The 16,407-nt window shown below is 42.8% G+C and overlaps 1 protein-coding gene across 1 annotated transcript in view; it reads left to right on the forward strand.

Moving 5' to 3' along the window:
• LOC122790731 (ubiquitin carboxyl-terminal hydrolase CYLD-like) overlaps positions 1-16,407 on the forward strand; it is an 855,039-nt gene that overhangs the window by 87,011 nt on the left and 751,621 nt on the right. The window contains exon 2 of the mRNA XM_044058312.1: positions 3,487-4,026. Coding sequence (XP_043914247.1) covers positions 3,577-4,026 — 450 coding nt within the window. The 5' untranslated portion in view covers positions 3,487-3,576. The remainder of the gene's footprint in view (positions 1-3,486; positions 4,027-16,407) is intronic.

Consider the following 16,407-nt stretch of genomic DNA (forward strand, 5'->3'; position numbering starts at 1 on the left):
CCACACACACACATACTCCTGGCACTCGCTCTCACACTCCTGGCAGCTTCGCTCTCCCTGCGCATACTGCTTGCTCTCTCACACACATACACACACGCGCTTGCTCTCTTACATGCATATACACACACACACACGCTCGCTCTCTCACATGCATACACACACGCTCGCTCTCTCACAGGCATACACATGCTCACTCTCTCACATGCATACACACGCTCGCTCTCACACGCATATACACGCTCACTCTCTCACATATACACTCGCTCGCTCTCTCTCTCTCACACACACACTCGCGCTCTCTCTCTCTCTCTCTCTCTCACACACACACACACTCGCTCTCTCTCACAGACACTCACTCAGACTCTCGCTCTCTCACACTTGCTTGCTCTCTCACACACTTACATGCTCACTCTCTCTCACACTCTCACATACAGACTCTTGCTCTCTCTCTCTCTCTCACATACACACGCTCGCTCTCTCTCTCTCTCTCTCACATACACACGCTCTCTCTCTCTCTCACATACACACGCTCGCTCTCTCTCACATACACACACTCGCTCTCACATACACACACTCGCTCTCACATACACACGCTCGCTCTCGCTCTCACATACACACGCTCGCTCTCTCACATACACACGCTCGCTCTCTCACATACACACGCTCGCTCTCTCTCTCTCACACATACACACACTCTCTCTCTCTCTCTCTCTCTCTCTCTCTCTCTCTCTCACACACACACACACACACACACACTCACTCTCTCTCTCTCTCTCTCTCTCTCTCACACACACACACACACTCTCTCTCTCTCTCTCTCTCTCTCTCTCTCTCTCTCTCTCTCACGTGGCTCTCTCTCTCTCTCACATGGCTCTCTCTCTCTTTCTCACATACACACGCTCACGCTCTCTCTCTCTCTCTCTCTCACATACACACGCGCTCTCTCTCTCTCACATACGCACGCGCTCTCTCTCTCTCACATACACACGCTCGCTCTCTCTCACATACACAGCTCGCTCTCTCTCTCTCTCTCTCTCTCTATACACAGCTCGCTCTCTCTCTCTCTCTCTATACACAGCTCGCTCTCTCTCTCTCTCTATACACAGCTCGCTCTCTCTCTCTCTCTCTATACACAGCTCGCTCTCTCTCACATACACACACTCACTCTCACATACACACACACATTCTCTCTCTCTCATGCGCATGTGCACTCTGGGTCTGTATTATATGAGCAAAAGTTCATATAAGCGAGCGATCAATGAGCGAAAATCCCGCACACCGAAAATATTGTGGGGGCTGCACCCCCTGTGAAATATATATTCCAACTCCAAGATCGCACTACAGTGAGGAAAGGGCAAAAACTCCAGTCTTCACTGTACTGCGATCCCACAACACGCACCTCGATGTCTGTGAGTTTCCCTCATTAGAGCATTCGCTTATATGAACTTTTTTCATATAATATAGACCTGCACTCTGTCATGTACATGCTGTCTTTTGCCCATGCACTAACTTCATGCATGCACACACTGTCCTGCATATGCTGTCTGTCGCACATGCACAGTCTTAGTCTCTCTCTTTTTATATATATATATATATATATATATATATACATATACATACATACAGACACCCACTCACATGCACGCATGCGCACACACAATGTCTCACAGTTTCTCTCATACATACACACGTACGTATACACACACACACACACACACACACACACACACACACACACACACACACGCATCCATCACTTCAGCTCTTTACCACTCAGGGACACACTTTTTGCACATTTTCACTATTTGCTCCCACGTTTTGCTTGTCATCAGTTACTTCTTACACAATAGACTAATTAATTCTCTTATCACCAAGGGCAAGAGTTGGCCAAGATGGATCATAATTAAGGTAGATATGAGGGATGGTTCATGATTTTCCTTTTGGCCCTACCTCCCTGTGGATGCTTTGCTAAACAGTGGATCGGGAGTTTGCAGTGGGCTGACCAAATTGGACATCCTTCACTTCTACAAAGGATATTACCAACAAGCACCCTACCTCCCAGCCCTGAAGGGCACAAAGGAATTTCCCCAGTTTCTGCCAGAGAAATTGCTCTTCTTTGTATGCTCTTCCACAGCCCTACACTCCGTGACCATACTTCTTCATGCGATGCTCCAGTACTAGCTAAGCTACCACTTTTTTTAAACAGTAAGGAGTTTACTTTTTTATTGCTCCCAATGTAAGAGGATCCTATCCCCCCCCCAACTTAAACGTTGAGGGGAGTCAGATTGTGGATCATCACAGTTGAGCTGTATCCCTTTGCACCACAGGGCCAGGCCCAGACACATTTACACTTAATACCGACATAATTACTTGCACATTTCGTTGCAGTTAGGGGGGGCAAAAAAATTCCTCTTATACTTCGGAGCAGATAAAACCCTCGCTGTTGTTTAAAAACATGTAACAAGCTGCTTGCTACATGTATGTCAAGCAGCTTTCTATATAATGTACTATACATCTTCAACCATAACTGCTAATGTACTATTGGTATTCTGTACTGAGTGCCTGTAATGCAGAACTCATCATCTTCCAATCACACCAGCTAACATCTTGCAACAACTGGGGCAACTGTACCCTTTTGACCCACCCTATGTGCACATCTGCTGCATTATGCTGGCTGACACTATAAATGAATTAAATGCTTTTTTAACAATTCCCCCCAAGATCAGTGAGTCAGTGTTATCTCCTTAAGGTGTTGATTCAGCCCACACCTCTGGCACAATGATGAGCCCCCATTAGGAGAGTATCAGTAGGGGTCCATGTTTAACTGTTACTTGGGGCTGTGCTTCATGAGAAAACCAAGGCTGAACTCCATCTGTGGAGGAGGAATAATAAACTACATTTGTGTGTTGTGATGAGTATAACACAGCCTAAGGGAGGCTGCAATTCAGCACACCTAAACCATGTTTTTTCTAGCTTTTATCCCAGCTGGGATGGCTTTCAATCCAGCAGAGTTCTTTGGGGACATTGGAAATGTATACTATAACTGCCATGGAATAGAGCAGTATTGTCCCATTTCTAACAGTTGTAATTCAAAGTATGCTTATGTCGTTGTCCCATCCAGCTGTTACAGTTGGAATATGGTATGTCTGTGTTATGTATTGTAATCAGAATGCCAGAATTGTTGTCTAGTAGTGTTTCTTATAGTAGGACACCTAGAACAGACTCCATTTTAATGCTGCAACCCACAGATTTATTGCTGGGATAAGGAGAGCTAGCATTAAAAAACAAATCTTTGCAGACAATGTTTACTAGTGAAAGGTTAAGGGTATCTGTTGATTTGAATGGGAATGACATGAGTTACTTGGTACATACTTTATTCAGTAAAGTATTAAATGGATTTAAATGATTGTTGATGGCATATTAATGGTCATTGAAAGGCGAGAAACTAGATTTCCTTAACTTGCGTACTTGGTTTTTGTTTTCTAGGTCACTGAGATGCTGAGCAGACATAAAACCAAATTCTTGTTCCTGCATCAGTGTGGAGCAGTGTTTGAAGGGTATTAGCTTTACCTCACTATGGCCGACCCGCAAAGAGCCAAAGGGGGCCAGGATACTTATATCTTGACCAAGGACTTTGTGTTTGCTGATAAGCTTGATGGGAATGTGAAACTTGGAAAAGGAACTCTTTTGTGCCTCTACAAGGATCATGGCAGTCCAAGTCAGAAGTCGTGTTGGTGCAAAGTCCTTGATACTGAGGACGTGCTGAAGGTTGAAGTTAAAACATTAGCACAAATGAAAATTGTGAAGGACAAGTTTGTTGGCCTGTTAGAGGCAATTACCAACTTAGAAGAGCGTCTGGAGCTTTTCTTGGATGAGGAGAAATTGACAAAGCTGAGTTCCCTTGAAGTGGGAAGCAGCGTGAGGGTGCAGACAAGTTCATCCTCTAATGAAAAAGTAGCAGGGATAGTGCGCTTCAAAGGCAAATCAAAGCCAGATTGTGGCATTCTTTTTGGAGTGGAGTTACTTGTAAGTACAAACCAGTTAAAACTTTCTTGCCCCATTTTCTTATTTATTGAGAGTTGTTGTGTGTGGTATATATTAATATGAATGGGAGTGCTTTGACAATTGGCATGCTGTTGGCACTAGCTCATATCAAGCCATGGCGTGTGTGGTATAGCCTCGCTGAGGTGTATATTCCATCTGAAAATCTGTTATAAGAGTGGACCACATGATGTGGAAATCATTGTCTTTACTTCATTTGGATTAAAACTGAGTACCCCTGGGTGCTGATGAAACTTCGAGGGCCATAAGCATGATATTGGGAACAGCTTAAATGGTTTATCACCTTCTCTGAGGTGCTGTGATCTCAGAGTTAGTATATATGTGTTGGGGGGGGGGTAAAACATTTTAAGGATGCAACAGCCACTTTCAGAATTTACTGTTCTTTTGCAGAATCTTATCTTAATTTTCAAAATGTTGGGACACAGTATCCAGTCTTGCATTTCAGATAGCTATCCCTCATATCTGTTATCCTCCTCTTCAAATGTATATGTCTATAGTGGGCACTTCAATGAAACTCCCTAAAACTTATTTCTATTTTGTCAACACATCTTGGATGGAAAATGAGATGGTTGACACATGTGTGAGACTGATAGTACCTGGGATTGAGGAGTATGCCCTTTCCCTGGGGATTGTGGGATCTTGGAGTTGGAATAAAAAATTAGTAAGGGGTGTAACATGTTTTAAAACTTGCATGCATGTGCCAAAGTGTGCTGATATTTTTGACATTAGCTCCATCAGTGTTTTGTTAATTTGATCATTTTAGGTAAGATAAGTATATGTATACATTGATATGGGTATATGTTTTAGGTAAGATAAGTATATGTATACGCATTACATGTATATGGGTATATGTTTTAGGGAAGGTAAGTATATGTATACATAATACATTGATATGGTATGTGTTTTAGGTAAGATAAGTATATGTGCACATAATACATTGATATGAGTATATGTTTTAGGTAAGATAAGTATGTGTATATATAATACATTCATATGGGTATATGTTTTAGGTAAATTATGTGTACATAATACATTTATATGGGTATATCTTTCAGGTAAGATAAGTATATGTATACATAGGTTCATAGGTTGGTACTAAGTTATCGGCCCTAGGGCCTATACAAGCCTAGCCATAACAATTCCCTGGCTATTTCTTCCCACAGTATTTACTTCCCTGGACCCCTGTCTAGCAGGGCAACTGACATGATCCCCGGGGTGAATTTTCTGTCTCCCATCCAATCATCAAGGTTTCTTTTTAAAGAGAGCCAAAGAGGCGCTGTGCTTGACATATATGGGCAGTCTATTCGAGAGTCTGTGGAGTCTCCGTATCGGGAACCTATCCCTCCAGCATGTTTTGTTCATTGTGATGACAAGGTTTAGATCCCTGAAGCATGCGTCTCTGAGGGATTGGGATATCTTTTAAGTGTAGCATGTCCACCAGCTCTGGGTTTGACATGGCCTTGTATGTTAAGCGGAGATTGCTTCTTAGTAGACTATATGCAACACAGTATAGGTGGAGTTTTTTTAGATGGTCAGCATAGGGCATCTGCTTTAGGCCTGTGATTCTTCTAGGGAGGTATTTCAAAACATCTGCAACAACTGGAAAGGCCGCAGAGAGATGCATACCAAATGGAGCATTGTATTCTATAATGGGTCTAATGAGAGATGGGTACAGTGGGACAATGACCTCTTTTTTTTTCTGGATGAAAAGCCCTTGGAGATGAGGTGTGCCACATAGAAGGCTTTCCTGACTGTTATGGCGATGTGGTTATCGAACCTGAGACCACTGTCCACCCGTGTCCCCAAGTCTCTTATCACACTGTGTTTAGTGTATTGCCACCTATATGGTAATTCACGGGTACTTGTTTTTTCCCAAAGGGGCTAACTATACATTTCTTGGCATTGAGCTTGAGCCCATGGCTCTGGCACCAATCATCTTTGTCTGTAAGGCCCTTTTGTAGAATATCCACATAATTTGGGGATTCATTAATGGCTCCCAGTTTGCAGTCATCTGCAAACTTTGTTAGCCGGAGTCCCTTAGTGCTGGCCTGTACTTCAGAGAAGTAGATGCCAAACAAGAGAGGTCCCAGGACTGAACCATGAGGTACTCCACTTGTCTGGAGCTGGATTTGGAGTTGGCTACTTTTACAGTGTGGGTTCTGTCAGTAAGCCAGTTGGCAACCCATCGAGTGACGTAGGGATTTATGCTCAGCTTAGTAAGTTTATCTGTGATTCCAGAGTGGGGGATGGTGTCGAAGGCCTTGGCAAGGTCCAGATAGGCTGTGTGGACCACCTTACCCTTGTCCACGGCTCTGGAGACTGATTTGAAGAAGTCAGTCAGGTTCAGGAGACAAAATTAGCCCTTCACGAATCCAAACCGCGTGGGGTCCAGTGTTTGAAGTTTGCCAATGTCTTTGTTTATAAGTTCCATGATAATACGTTCCATGGCCTTGCAGATCAGGCTCATCAGACTGATGGGGAGATGATTTCTGGGATCCAAGGTGTATTCCCCCTTGTGGAATAGGATAACTGTAGCTGGGTGCCACTCAGTGGGCATGAAGCCTAAGGTGAGGCTATGATTAAACATGACACTTAAAGTGAGGTGCCAGTTCATTTTGTAGTTCATGTAGTACACAGCCTGGGATGTCGTCTGGTCCCATGGATGCTGTATTCTTAGCTTTGGAGAGTGTGTTTTTTTTTTACCTGTGTGGCCATTGTTACCGGAATTTGGCAATCTTTCGGTATTGAGATGGGCCCTTTAGGGGGTGAGGGGGGGTGAAGTTTGCACTGAACCAATCTGCAAGGATATTGGCAATATCCTTGGGATCAGTATATTTAATGCCATTCTGTTGTAGCTCAGAGCAGATCTGAGCATTGCCATTTAGATTCTTGACATAGCTATAGAATGCCCTGTGGTTGTTTTTGGAATCTTTGGCAATTTTATTTTCGTAACTACCTTTGGAGGATTTTATAAGGGATCTCCGCTTCTTACTGCGGCTGGTAAGGGATTTTGCATCCTGAGATTTTTCTCTTTTCTACAACAGTGTCTTCCTTTTGATGTAAAGTTTATGACAAGGGACCACCAGATTGGCTTCCTTTTTTTGGAGGAGAGCATCTTGGTTCTGTTGGGGATGGCATGATTCATGCATGAGTGGATGTGCTCGTACAGTGCCTTAGTGTAAGATTCAGCAGTCGAACTTTCAGTTCCCGTCTGCATGGGTGTTATGAAGTTTGTCAATTCTGACTTGAGTAGCATGAAGTTGGCTTTGGAGAAGTTTTTTTTACAGAGGTTTCCTTACTGGAGGGTGGGATGTGGATGTCAAGGCTGATTAGCTTATGGTCAGACCTGACCAACGAAGGGGTGACCATAGGTGTGGAGCATCAATTTCCCATGTTGGTAATGACCAGGTCCAGGATACTGGAGAGCCTGGTGGGACTATTGACTAGTTGATCCAGGGCATTGGAATTCATGAATTCCAAGAACCGTTGGGTAAAGGTGTTGGTACATGAGTAGTTTTCCCAGTTAATGGCAGGGTAGTTAAAATCACCCAGTATTAGGGCATTTTGTTGTATCTTAATATTTTCCAGTATGTTTAGAAAGGTGTAGTGAGAATCTTGGAACATGGTGGGGGATCTGTAGCAAGCTACAATTTGGATTGCAGTATTACCTAGTGTTAGTTGCACCTGGAGAATTTCAGATGCATTGTGTTGGGCAACTAGCCTGGTGTTGTGAATATCCTTGATGAATATGGACACTCCTCCACCTTTAGTGTTTCGGTCCTGGTTTGGTGGCCGAAAAACGTGGTAAGAGTTTTAGGCTGGTATCGCAGGGTTGCTCTCTGGAGCCTTGAAACAGGTCTCTGATACTGCACAGATATCGATGTTCTCCATTTTTAGGAGTGCCTCGAGAGAGTGCATTTTGAGGTTTAGACTTCTAGCATTTAGTAGCATTACCTTTAGATTTTGCATGGATAAATAAATACATTTCTATGGGTATATCTTTCAGGTAAATACGTATATGTATGCATAATGCATTTATATGAGTATACATTTTAGGCAAATAAGCAAATGTATACATAATACATTTTTATGGGTATATGTTTCAGGTAAGGTAAGTATATCTATACATAATACATTTATGTGGGTATACGTTATAGGTAAGGTGTGTGTATATATATATATATATATATATATATATATATATATATATATATATATATAATACATTTAAATGGGTATATGTTTTGAGTAAGGTAAGTATATTTATAAATAATACATTTATGTGGGTATATGTTTTAGGTAAATAAGTGTATGTATACATAATACATTTATATGGGTACATGTTTTAGGTAAGATAATTATATGCATAATACATTTATATGGGTATATGTTTTAAAGTATATGTATTCATTACACTGGAGTCTGATTACCATGAGTCTGTCATTAATTCTGATGATATCTCTCACTGCCCTCTGAAGCCTCTCTCTTACCGTAATTCCTACACCATTTCTAGCCTGTCCCCAACCTGAGTAGTAGAGTCTGGATCCCAAGACAAGTGGCTTTGCTGCACTGCCATTCCATCTTATCTCTTGGATACATAGGATGTCCAGCCTCCTCCATATTATCATGTCATCCACTTCCAAGCTGTGTCCTGTGAACCTACATTAAGCATAGCAATTCTCAGTTTCATGTTTGGAAGGTTAGTTTTATGTCCAGCATTCACTCAACAGAGCTATCCCAGGTAACCCATGCTGGCAACTAGACACCAGCCAGGTAGCAGTTTATTGACTCAGGGCTGCTGGGTTTTATGGTGGGCACACACTGGCCAATAGGGGCACTTATACCCCTCCCACCATTAGCAAAGATCCCTGGCGTGGTCAGAGTAGGCCAGGTCCTCAATCCACTTATCACCGGTAACTACCCATGCCCATTTGTGGCGATAGTCAACATGACCTTATCACCTAGAGCCATATTTTACACTGTCAAGTGGCTAGCTCTGCCACAGCGGGCAGTCTGTGATCCATCTTCTCCTATCTTGAGGATACTGCGCACCACAGTAGATGGCCAAAGCAGTTGGTTTGTACAGCTCTTCCCCCATAGGGCACCATGTGGAGTTGGTGCTGCTGCCAACAGCTCCGTTCATTGGTGAGTTTGAAACACTCATGTTTTTTGGACATGGGAGAAACCCCACGGAGACACAGGGAGAACATGCAAACTCCAAACGGGCATTAGTAGGAGATCAGGATCGAACCTTGTACCTTGTGCATGGGAGGTGAAGACCTTAACCATTATGCCAACTCTCCCTGTCATCTCCCCAAACTATCACTTACTTGAGATTAATGAAATTTCAGTAGACAGACATTCAAAACATCGAGCCCAGAATATCAAAATCTCAAAAACCCGACGCCTGATTTACCAGACATAATACACACCGACAACATGAAATCCCGACTTAACCCCTTGCAATGTGTCCAGAAGAACAGACAGGAACACCATACTAAGAAGAAACATAAACATTCCAATACAAATTACCCACTTCCCCTCATCCAGACCCTCCCCACCAACATAAACTTAAACCCTGAAAACTTAACACTAAATATTCATGATGGTCTCAATAGCACCAACTTGAATATTCATAACAAACAAGGATAACAAACTTAACATAAATTAACTTTTAACATTTTTGCAGGGGGGCTATACCCTTCTGCACCACCTAGTGCAGGCCTGCCCCCCCAACCCCCATACTACTTAAAGATACCAACTCCGAGATCGCACTATTGCACGTGAGTGGATTTCATGTTCCGCTCAGCTTTTACTGTCTGGCATTCAGACGTCAGTATTGTGAAGTTTTGCTTATGTGAAATGTTGTGCTTCTAGGCTCACTGTTTTTGAATGTCTGTCGCTGAGATTTCAGTAATCTCGAGTAGACCCATCTCTCTCTCTCATTTATATATATATATATATATATATATATATATATATATATATGTGCGTGTCTACAGTGGATATATAAAGTTTACACACCCCTGTTAAAATGCCAGGTTTTTGTGATATAAAAAAGAGACCACAATAAATAATTTCAAAACTTTTCCCACCTTTAATGTGACCTATAACCTTTACAACTCTATTGAAGAACAAACAAATCTGTTGAGGGAAAAATATAAAAAATGTACAATAAGCTGGTTGCATAAGTATGCACACCCTTAAACTAAAACTGTGTTGAAGCACCTTTTGATTTAATTACAGCATTCAGTCTTCTTGGGTAGGAGTTTATCAGCATGGCACATCTTAACTTGGCAATATTTGTCCACTCTTCCTTGCAAAAGTGCTTCAAATCTGTCAGCTTCCGAGGACATCTCTTGTGCACAGCCCTCTTCAGATGACCCCACAGATTTTCTATTGGATTTATGTCTGGAGTGTGGCTGGGTCATTCTAAAACTTTAATTTTCTTCTGGTGAAGCCATCCTTTTGTTGATTTTGATGTATGCTTGGGGTCATTGTCGTGTTGAAAGATGAAATTCCTCTATCTTCAGCTTTTTAGCAGACTCTTGAAGGTTTTGGGCCAAAAGTGACTGGTATTTGGAACTGTTCCTAATTCCCTCCACCTTGAATAAAGCCCCAGTTCCAGCTGAAGAAAAGCAACCCCAAAGTATGATACTGCCGCCACCATGTTTCATAGTGGGGATGGTGTGCTTTTGGTGATGCAAAGTGTTTTTGCACCAAACCTACCTTTTGGAATTGTGGTCCAAAAGTTCAACCTTGGTCTCATTAGACCATAACACATTTTCCCACATGATTTTGGGAGACTTGTGTTGTTTTGCAAATTTTAGCTAGGCCAGAATCCGCCACATAACACAAGCACTCAGGTCACTCCAGAACAAGTACAAATATGACTCTGTCATTGTTCATGTTGGTGTGAATGACCTGAGACGTACTTCCCTGGACTACATGAAAAGAGACATGGAAGAGCTCTCTGATCATGTAGCCCAGGCTGGTATGACCCTGACCCTGAGTAGCATCCTGCCTTCATCAAGAATTATATCTCAGTATAAAGAAAAAATGATCAATTTTAACAATTGGCTAAGCTTCTGGTGTCATTCAAAGGGGGTCCAGTGTCTGTCAGCCTGGGATGACATGCTCGACTAGCTGCGTTGCTTCGCAAGAGACTGCTTGCACCTGTCACCCCTAGGCTTTCAAATACTGGCCAAGGCTCTTGCTGGCCCCATAGTGCCTTTTTTAGGCAAGGCTCAAAAGTCAAACCCACCTCCATAAACAGCACAATTAACAAAAAACTAAGGGTTATGCTACTCAACGCCAGGAGTTTAAATCTCAAAATACACACGCTCGAAGCACTCCTCGGTATGAAGAATGTCGACATCTGTGCAGTAACTGAAACCTGGTTCAAGACTCCAGAGAGCACCCCAGTACTACCGGGCTACAACTCGTACCACATGTTTCGGCCACAGAACACGTACCAAAACACAAAAGGATACCTACATCTCCAGGTTAGTGGCGCAGCATACCACCTCTGAGATCATCCATGTGCAACTAACATCAGGGAAATCTGCAATGCAAATTGTGGCCTGTTACAGATCACCCTCCATGACCCAGGACCACCACTCCTCCTTTCTGGAGACACCGGAAAACATGAAGGTCCTACCAAACACCCTGATATTGGGCAATATCAATTACCCTACCATTCACTGGGAAAACTACTAGAGTACAAATTCCCATGCCCAGCACTTCCTGGAGTTCCTCAACTCAAACACCCTGGATCAGCTGGTAAACTCCCCTACCAGAGGTGAAAACATATTTGACCTGGTCATCACCAACATGGGCGACAGGTGTTCCACACCGGAGGTCAACCCATCACTGGTTAGATCAGACCATAAACTAATCACTCTGGATGTCCACACTCCACTACCACCCCCAACTAAGAAACCCACAGTAAAAAACATTTCTAAAGCAAACTTCACCTTACTTAAGACAGAGGTGGTAAGTTTCACAGCCCCTATGCTAAAGGATAACCGTGTCCAAGATGCAGAAACCTTTACAAATGCACTGTATGAGCACCTACAAGGATGCATGGATTATGCCATCCCTAGCAAAACCAAGACTCGCTCCTCTAAGAGAAGGAAACCAGTCTGGTGGACCCCTGCCATAAACAGGTTATACAACAAAAGGAGGAAACTAGTTCAGAAAAAAAAAGCAAATCCCAAGAAGGAAAGACATCCCTGATCAGTATCAGTAAGAAACTGAGTTCCCTCATGAAATCATCCAAAGCTAACTTCGAAAGAAAATTAGCCAAGGATTCAAAAGATAACCACAAAGCCTTCTTTAGCTATGTTAAGAATCTAAGTGGCAACTCGCAGATATGCAGTGAACTAGTGCAAAATAGCACAAAATATACTGAACCTACTGATATTGCCAACATCCTGGCAGATAGATTCAGTGCAAACTTCACCCCCCTCTCACCTCCAAAAGGGCCCACAACAGTACCGGAAAAGTATAGTGTCCCAAAAATCACAGGCGTACAGATGAAAACAGACCTTTCAAAAGCCAAAAACACAGCATAAATGGGACCAGATGGTGTCCCAGGCTGCGTTTTGCACGAACTACAGAACAAACTTAACCCCCCACCTAAACACGCTGTTCAACCTCAGCGTCTCCACAGGCTACATGCCCATAGAATGGCGCACAGCAATGGTTATTCCTCTCCACAAAGGAGGGGCTACAGCTGATCCTGGTAACTATTGCCCCGTAAGCCTGACTAGCCTGGTCTGCAAGGCTATGGAGCACATCATCATGGAACTCATTAACAAAGACATTGGGAACCTCCAATCACTTGACCCGACCCAGTTTGGTTTTGTTAAGGGCAGATCATGCCTACTAAACCTGGTTGACTTCTTTGAGACAGTCACCAAGGCCATAGATGAGGGAAAGGTGGTTCACACAGCCTACATTGACCTCACCAAGGCTTTCGACACCATTCCCCACTTGGGTATTACAGAAAAACTCACCAGCCTGAACATAAACCCCTATGTCACAAGATGGGTTGCCAACTGGCTTACAGACAGAACTCACGCGGTAAGAATAGCGGGCTCCAGGTCTGACTCTAAACCAGTCACAAGTGGTAGTCCCATAAGGCACGGTCCTGGGACCCCTACTGTTTTGGCATATACTTCTCAGAAGTACAGGCAAACATAGGAAGACTATGGCTAACCAAGTTCACCGATGTCTGCAAACTGGGAGCCATAATTGACTCTGGCTGACATGGACATCCACCAAAAGGGCCTTACTGAGATGGACGTCTGGTGTCAAAGTCATGGCCTCAAGCTAAATGCCAAAAAAATGCATAGTCATCCTGTTTGGGTAAAACAAAATGCCCACGAATTACCACGGTGGCAACCCCCTTAATACAGAAGAGGTAATAAAAGATCTGGGGACCCAGGTAGATGGTAATCTCTCCTCTGACAATCATATTGACAAAGTAGATAGGAAATCCTTCTGTGTAGCCCATCTAATTACTAAAGGGTTTGCATCTAGAAATAGAGGTTATAGTGCCCCTTTACTTGTCACTCATTAGACCTATCATAGAGTACAATGCCCCATTTGGGATGTACCTCACAAGACACTTCCAACAGCTGGAAAGACCACAAAAGTACCTCACCAAGAGGATTACTTGTCTCAAACATGTCCTATGCAGCCCGATTGAGAACTTCGGCTGTACTCAGTGGCATATCGCTTACTCACAGGTGATCTCTGCATGACTTACAGAGCCATGTCCAACTCAGAATTAATGGACATGCTCCACCTAAAGAAATCCAAGTCACTGCGAGCCATACGCTCTAGTGAGCTAAACCTCACCACAACAATAAGTAGAACATGCTGGAGGGATAGATTCCTGTCACAGAGACTCCCCATGCTTTGGAACAAAATTTCAAATTACATCAGTCAGAGCCCCTTACTAACACTCGTCAAGAGCAACCTTGACGAGTGGATGTGTAACAGAAAATACACCCCTGGGATCACTTCATTGGCTCTGCTTGACAGAGGATCAGTTAATTAATCAATGAGGCTTGAAAGCCAACACACTCTGGCTAGGCTTATAAATGCCCTCGGGCAGATAGCCTAGTACCTACCTGTGTACCTGCGGATGTCTTTCTAAGGCTTCTGTCTTGCAACCCTACCCTATAGCCCAGACATATGGAGAATATGGGAGATTGTCATCACATGTCATACACAACCAGTACTAGCCAGAAATTCCTGCAGCTCCTTCATTGTTGCTGAAGGTCTTTTGGCAGCCTCCCTGACCAGTTTTCGTCTCGTCTTTTCATCAGTTTTGGAGGGATGTCCAGTTCATCACTGTTGTCCCTCCCAGGGTTGGGAGGGTGGTGTAATGGTTAAGGCGTTTGCCTTACAAACACAAGGTACAGGGTTTGAGTCTCACAAGGGATAATTGACTAGGCCTAAAATGGCTTGCAAGGGCAATTAGCCTAGTACTAATTTATGAACCTATGAACCTATATTTTTGCCAATTTTTGATGACTGTCTCCATGGTATATCCAATGCTGTGGATATGTTTTTGTACGCTTTGACCGATACCTTTCAACAACCCCTTAAACTGCTATAGCCTACCTCCCACCATTTAATCTCTATCAACACCAATCCCCTGTATACTTACCTACACACTACACTTTACAATGTCACCTAACACTACCTATGTACACTTTAAACCTTTACTCCTATCACTTCTACCTATTTTAGCTATACCCTATATACTTACTTCCTACGAACACCTCAATCACCTACACTTTCATAACCCCATGAAACAAACCTCCACACCAACATTCATCATCCCTCATAGCCACAATTACACGTCCTATCCACCAAAGTATTTATCGTCCAAATTTCATAGGCTCACTCACATCACATACTACAGCCCTAGAACAAAAAAAAAACCCAGAACCGAACACGTAAAGGATTAATACTCACTCTGGCAATACAAGTCCTCTTCCTAAATTCTGCTAATGCACACCTGGTCAGCAGACCCTCCAACTCTCTCCTTATAGCCCATCTCAATATTCGAAGCATAAATAATAAAGTTGCTCACCTACATGCTCTCATGGATGTACATTCATTTGACATCCTCTGCCTCTCTGAAACATGGCTCAAACCAACCATACAGGGTACTACAGTTATTCCCCCTGGTTATAGCATCCTGAGACTGGACCGTAACTCTAAGAAAAGCGGAGGAGTAGATATCCTATATAAATCTGAATTACAAATCGCCTCCATTGAGTCTAAACCTCCCCTAACTAGCAACACAGAAATTCTTATCTCTAAAGTTTAACTTAACGAATGTAAATCCATTTACATAATCTGTATTTACCTTCCCCCAGGCAACAATATCACAACCTTAGAAGCTATCCTAAGTTGGCTGTCCACCACTTACCCACAAGAAACCATAATACTTGGTGACTTTAATATAAATTGGATGTCTTGCACATCAGAACAGCCTTCTACCCACATCAACCTACATGGTTTTATACAAACCATGACAGTCCGCACTAGAACCAATAAACATAATAATGACAGCACCCTAGATTGGATTCTCACAAACAGTCAAAGGATTCTCACAAACAGTCAAAACCAATCATACAAAGTAGGGACCCTCCCAGAAGATATAAGTGACCACTCACTCACCTTCTTAATCAGGTATAAGACTGACACCCCAAACCCAACCATATATAAGAAAATAAGATGTAATAAAAATGTTAACCCTGACAGCTTTCAAAAAGAACTTGCAGCTTGCAACTGGTCACCCCTGAAACACCTACCATTAGAAAATGATGTTAATACTTTAACTAACATTTTAACCATTCTAGACTACCATGCCCCAACGTGTATAGTAAGAACTAGGTCTAAACCAGCCCCTTGGCTCACCAAAACTACCAAACAAAAAATCCTCCATAGAAACAAACTCTGGGCTAGATGGCGTACAACCAAAAACCTGGCAGATCAACTAATATTTAGACAAGTAAGAAATGAAACTAAAAAAGCCATATCATCACATAAAAGAAACTATCACTGCCACCTCCAACAAACCCACCAAAATAAACCTCAAAAATTCTGGTCAGGTATAAAGAAACTCTTGCACCCAGGTTGCTCAATCACACCCACCCTCTCAGGCTCCAATCTCCTCAGCTCTAACCAAATTGCCAATTTGTTAACACTTTCATCACAGACACCATTCAATCTTTGGCCAATCAGCTATCCCCTGACACTGCATCTCCTTCCAGTATTATCCCTAACAGCCCCCCAATATTTAAATTCCAACCCGTT

Source organism: Protopterus annectens, chromosome 16.part0 (assembly GCF_019279795.1).
Source record: "Protopterus annectens isolate FY-2018-M chromosome 16.part0, PAN1.0, whole genome shotgun sequence".
Classification (NCBI taxonomy): Eukaryota; Metazoa; Chordata; order Ceratodontiformes; family Protopteridae; genus Protopterus; species Protopterus annectens.